This window comes from Piliocolobus tephrosceles, chromosome 13, assembly GCF_002776525.5.
Source record: "Piliocolobus tephrosceles isolate RC106 chromosome 13, ASM277652v3, whole genome shotgun sequence".
NCBI classification, from domain to species: domain Eukaryota; kingdom Metazoa; phylum Chordata; class Mammalia; order Primates; family Cercopithecidae; genus Piliocolobus; species Piliocolobus tephrosceles.
The window spans coordinates 108,646,276-108,651,794 of record NC_045446.1 but is presented as its reverse complement, the minus strand read 5'-3'; the positions used below and the strand labels follow the sequence as shown (position 1 = coordinate 108,651,794).

Below are 5,519 nucleotides of genomic sequence, written 5' to 3'. Positions count from 1 at the left end.
CAGACAGAGTCCTGGGTGGGAGGGCCTGAAGGCTGGGGGCTGGGTTGCCAGTCCCACTGACCGGAGTGGGGACTCATGGTGCCTCTTGTGGGCTTGCCCATGGCTTCCTATGGACCTTTCTCCCCTCTGATGTCCATAAAAGCTCTGGGCTCAGCCAAAGCAGGGCAGAGGATGGCCAGAGGATGAAGAGGGCAGAGAGACGATGGGACCTGATGACCAGTTGCAGAAAGGAGTACCCTTTCTTCCAATAGCAGGAGACCATGGGACAACCAGTTGCAGATGGTGTACCCTCTCTGCTGAGAGCTGTGGAGACGACCTGCTGGCAGAGAGGAGTTACCCTCTCTTCTGAGAGCTTCAGAGACCTGCAGAGATGTTGGAGTGACTTGCCTGCAGAGAGAGCCACCCTCTCCAGGGCCTTCTCTCTGCTAGGAGCTGAACAGCCCTCCAAGCTGTTCTAACTCTAAATAAAACTCTTCCGCCTGGTGCAGTGGCTCACGCCTGAATCCCAACACTTTGGGAGGCCAAGGTGGGTGGAGCACCTGAGGTCGGGAGTTCGAGACCGGCCTGACCAACATGGAGAAACCCTGTCTCTACTAAAAATACAAAATTCACTGGGCTTGGTGGCGCATGCCTGTAATCCCAGCTACTTAGGAGGCTGAGGCAAGAGAATTGCTTGAACCTGGGAGGCAGAGGTTGTGGTGAGCCAAGATGGTGCCATTACACTCCAGCCTGGGCAACAAGAGCAAAACTTCGTCTCAAACAAACAAACAAACAAAATCCCTCTTCACCCTTCACTTGTCTGCATACTTCATTCTTGCTGGATGCAGGACAAGAACTCGGGCAAAGACGTCATGGCCACAGAAGTTTCCAGCCAGAAAAGTCGACACCCCAGAGATCCTGTTATACCAGTACTTTGAGAGTCTGAGGCGAGAGTGTCACTTGAGCCCAGGAATTTGAGACCAGCCAAGGCACCATAGTGAGATGCCATCTCTACAAAAAATTTTAAAAGTTAGCTGGGTATGGTGGTACACACCTGTATCTCTAGCTATGCAGAGACCTGAGGCAGGAGGAACGCTTGAGCCCAGGATTTTGAGGCTGCAGTGAGCTAAAATTGAGACACTGCACTCCAGCCTGGGTGTCAGAGTGACAGAGCGACACGGGGTTTCACCTTGTTGCCTAGGCTGGTCTCCTGGTCTCAAGCAACCCTCCTGCCTCTGCCTCCCAAAGTACTGGGATTACAGGCATGAACCACCGTGCCCGGCTTGCTTTCTTTGCCTGCCTGCCTACCTGCCTACCTTCCCTCCCTCTCTCCCTCCCTCCTTCCTTTTTCTCTTTCTCTCTCTTTTCTTTCCTTTCTTTCCTTTCTCTCTCTCTCTCTCTCCCTCTCCCCCTCCCTTTCCTTCCTCTTTCATGCACTTTCCCAGCTCTGTCCTTCTCTTCAGAGACTGGTTCATTCATTTGTGCATTTGTTTGTTCAGTTATTCAGCAAGCATTTATTGAGTACCTACTGTGTCCCAGGCACTGTGGAGCAAGGTCCTTGGGAGCAAAGCAACTGCTTACAGTCTGATGGGAGAGACAACCAAATAATCACACAAACACATGGTTATAAACCATAGTAATGCTGTGAAAGACAGAGAATGGAACCCAACCAAATAGCAGAAAATGGAGGTCAGAAAAGGCTTCCCTAGAGAATGGACAGTAAGCTAACTATGCAAACTGGAATGGAGGTGTGGCTAGGGGGGGGAGTGCCAAGATCAGTGTGGGCATATGGAATAGTTGTGCAAAGGCCCTGAGGCAAGAGGAGAGCCTGGGAAATTAGAGGGAACCTGGTAAGAGCTGAGGAACAGTTGGATCAGGCCTGGCCCTGAAGGTCTTTACCCTAAGTACAATGCAAAGATCACTGATCCTTAAAAAGAATACATTATATACTGCAGAGAACAAAAGTGAAGGAAGGTGGCCACTCCTGCCCTTTTCCTTCAGTACTAGGCTGTTCCACTCTTGGCCCACTCCAACCAGGGTTCCTCTGCTTCCCCTCCAACCAGGGTTCCTTTTAGCCTGTTCTTCCCTCCCCATGACCCAATGTTCTCAGGTTTCAGCCTGGTGGTCTCGTCTTTGTCTTTTTATTTTTTGAGACAGGGTCTCACTCTGTCGCCCTGGCTGGAGTGCAGTGGTGTGATCTTGGCTCACTGCAACCTCTGCCTCCCAGGTTCAAGTGATTCTCATGCCTCAGCCACTGGGATGAGAGCTGGGATGTGCACCTGCCAGAACACCTGGCTATTTTTTTTTCTTTTTTTTTGGATATTGAGTAGAGACAGGGTTTCATCATGTTGGCCAGGCTGGTCTCAAACTCCTGACTTCAAGTCATCCAACCGCCTTGGCCTCCCAAAGTGGTGAGATTACAGACATGAGCCACTGCACCTGGCCTGTCTTTTCCCAGACAGATCCTCTCCTCTTTTCCCCAGCACTTCCCTTGCTTGGCCTGCCCCCTGCTCCCACCCCCAGGCCTCCAGGCCTCAACATATGGCACCAGCCCCAGCTTCTGCCCTGACCCACACCCCTGGTTGGGTGGCCCACTCTGTGCTGTGGATGGTGCCAAACCCACAGCCCTGGTATGTCTCTGAGAACTCTGACTCCTGGGTTCTTATCTCATCTGACCCCTGCCTGCCTCACGGGAAAAGCAACTCCAGGCTGTGGGACAGGGAGGACACCGGGAGCACCTGCAGGTTTGAGCCAAGGTAAAGCCCACTAAAGGAAAACACACATGGCAGATGCAGCCTCAGCCTTTATTATAGGGACTTAGTTCACTGAAGGATGGGGGAATTGTTATGGGGGTGTTTACAGTGGTAAAATGGGAGGAAAGTCAACTCTGACAGGAGTGGGGTGAAAGGAATAACAGAGTGTTGGAAGGTGAGGCACTGGGGGCAAGGAGAGGGACAGAGGGAGGAGAGGGTTCTGGGGAAGAGGAGGGCAGGAAGAGGAGGCAAGGGCACCAAGGGAGCCACAGGCCTGGGGCCTAGGAGCAGGTGGGATGGAGAGCTGGATGGTGCCCTGGGCTTCCTGGAGAAGCCACTGCTCCAGGCAGAACTCCTCACTTGCGGGCACCCAGTGCCAGGGCAATGATGAAGCCCAGCACCAGCAGGAACATGGCGACGGAGAGCAGCACCGTGATGACCACCATGCCCCCTGTGTGGGCCATGCCCAGCCCAATGGATTCCATGTTGCTTCCTGTCAAAAGAGGGAGGGGGAGGCCACTGTGGGCGGGAGAGGCCCCTAGCCTGCCTGAGTCTCACAGCCTCGCACTCATCCAGCCAACAGACTGCCCAACCAACCAGCCAGCCAGACAGCCAACCAACCAAGCAACCAACCAACCAACCAACCAACCAACCAGCTGATGGATCCAAACACCCATCACATAGACATTTATGAAGCATCTCCTATGTCAGCCGCTGAGGAAAGGTTAAGAACACAGTCCCTGCCCACAAGGAACCTTTAGCTGAGTGTGCAGTAGCCATGCCAAAGGCTCTGTTCTAGGATAGAGGTAAGCAGGGGCCCTGAGGGTGCACGGGGAGGCACAGGCAACCCCGACTGGGGATGAGGCAGGAATGGTCAGGGAAGCTTTTGTGGCCGCTGAGATGGGAAAGGGAGGCAGGAGTGTTACTTACGAGGGAGTGTGGACATTGGGATCTCTCTGCTAGACTCAGTGGCTGTTTCCTTCTTCACTAGGTAGGAAATGCTTTTGTGGTGGGTTTGGGAGAGAGTGGAGAACCCTCAGTGAGTATCTGGGACTTACAGGAAGAGGGACTCCAGCCTGGGCCATCTGCCCTCACAGCTGTGTCTCCCCAGTTTGCATTCCTCCATGACAGGCCCAGCTTTCACCCCCTTTTGCTGTGCCCTCACTCTCTCCCCATGCCCACCAGATCTCCCCCACAGTAGCTTCTCTTCCTGCACCCCCTTCCCTAGGCACCCGAGGCTGGACCCAGTACCTACTAGTATTTTGTTCCTGGCACGAGGTTTGTCACCTGGTATGCACTGAGCCGAGTGACTGTGAAGCCAGCACCACTGTCCACCACACTCACCAGTTCCCTGCGCCCACGGCACGGAGGCACCACAAAACTGGACTTCACCACTGGGCAGAAGTGGGGGGAGGGGAAGGCTGGGTCAAGTTTCTGGAGGCCCCAAGGAGAAGGGGCAGCTTTTAGAGTGTGGGTGCCCCAGGAGAGGGGTGGACAGGAAGGCATGAATGGGGAAAGGGGCACAGGGGGTGTCGCAGGAAGGAGTCGCAGGAAGGGGTAGCAGACCTTTGCTGTCATTGGCTCTCCGGACCGTCAGTGTGGCATTGCCTCCTGTGAGGTGACAGGGGGGCAAGGCAACCAGCAGACTCTCCGTTAGCGCCGGGGACAGCAGACCAGAGAGGCTTGAGATGTTGAAGTCTGATGGGAGGCAGGAGGGAGCTCCAATGGGGATTAACCCCCCTGGCCAACAGATCTGGCCCTGTCCCATTGGAGCCATCTCCCTTTCCACTCTGTGAACCCTGGGCAGAACAGCCAGGCCTGTGCCGGTATGACCACCAGGTGGCAGGCTTGGGCTGCAGAAGCTGCACCCTCCACCAAGCGGTTCCCAGAGCCAGATTCTGGATGCCAGGAGCCGGGCAGCGCCCAACCTCACCCCTCCCCGCAGCCTTGGGGGATCCTTGCCCACACCTCTCTGCCTCCTAGGTCTGGAGGATGATCAAGAGTGTGCCCTGAGCCCAGTGTCTGATACCCAGTCACTCACTGCCATCACCAGCCCTGACTCCCAACTGTCCAGACCTCTCTTTGAGAGCCCTGGAAGGTACAGTGCTCCCTGTCCAGGCCCCCAGCCCCCTTCCCACCCCTGCCAGAGATGGAAGAGACCTGCAGTCCCTGGGGACAGCACAGCCAGCAGAATCAGGATCAAGGGCAAGGTCTGGATGGGCAGCAGGGGTGCCATGCTGGGCTGGGAGGTAGAACAGGTGCTGGCAGGCTGGGGTTCCCGAGGCAAGTGAGGCCCTGCCCCTGGGATGGCTGATTTTGTCCTGGGGGTGGGAGGGGCTGGAGGAGAATCCAGTCCAACCTGCCCCTTGGGCCCTATAGCCTCAAAGGGGTAGGGGGAGCAGACAGGTTTTTCAGGATGGGGAGCTGGCCCTCAGGCCAGGAGAGGGGACGCCCTGGCTGGATCCTGGTGGTGTAGCCAGCTGCCGAGAGCTGGGTAACTAAGGTGGGGAAAGAAATCACCCCTTCTTCTGGGACTCCCGTGCGTAAGGCAGTGTTCCTGTGTGCACGAGCATCTGGAGCCTGCCCTGTCCTTGGGGGACTGCTCCCCCAATGTGGTGGGTGTCTTCCCCCACCCCTCAGAAGGGTGATGAGTTTGGAAGTTGCCCCAGTATGTAGGAAGAGAATACTCCAAGGGGCTACTGAAAGGGCCTTGAGTGGGTAAGAACAGGAGAGAAACATTCTGGTGGGGAGGGGCAGCAGACCAAGGGTTTTAATGATTAGAATGCA

The 5,519-nt window shown here is 55.5% G+C and overlaps 1 protein-coding gene across 2 annotated transcripts; it reads right to left on the bottom strand.

Moving 5' to 3' along the window:
- Positions 1 to 2,762: 2,762 nt before the first annotated feature.
- UPK2 (uroplakin 2) lies at positions 2,763 to 5,015 on the bottom strand. 2 transcript variants are annotated; one of them, XM_023208408.1, is made up of 5 exons: positions 4,893 to 5,015; positions 4,299 to 4,430; positions 3,988 to 4,126; positions 3,663 to 3,733; positions 2,763 to 3,225 (listed from the first exon to the last, which is right to left on the bottom strand). In XM_023208408.1, the coding sequence occupies exons 1-5, from the start codon at positions 4,966 to 4,968 to the stop codon at positions 3,089 to 3,091; spliced, it is 555 nt and encodes a 184-aa protein (XP_023064176.1). In that variant the 5' UTR covers positions 4,969 to 5,015; the 3' UTR covers positions 2,763 to 3,088. The 2 variants fall into 2 exon arrangements, with proteins under 2 accessions (XP_023064176.1, XP_023064178.1); XM_023208410.1 differs by having other exon boundaries at positions 2,778 to 3,221; positions 3,659 to 3,733; positions 4,893 to 4,968.
- Between the last annotated feature and the right edge of the window lie 504 nt (positions 5,016 to 5,519).

Bases quoted from the DNA above. Each gene is read 5' to 3' on its own strand.
- UPK2 (XM_023208408.1), bottom strand. From the start codon at position 4,968: ATGGCACCCCTGCTGCCCATCCAGACCTTGCCCTTGATCCTGATTCTG. The intron at 4,431-4,892 runs GTCTCTTCCATC...GCCTCCCATCAG, and splicing joins GCTGTCCCCAGGGACTGCAG to ACTTCAACATCTCAAGCCTC. The intron at 3,734-3,987 runs GTAGGTACTGGG...CCACCACAAAAG, and splicing joins GTGCCAGGAACAAAATACTA to CATTTCCTACCTAGTGAAGA.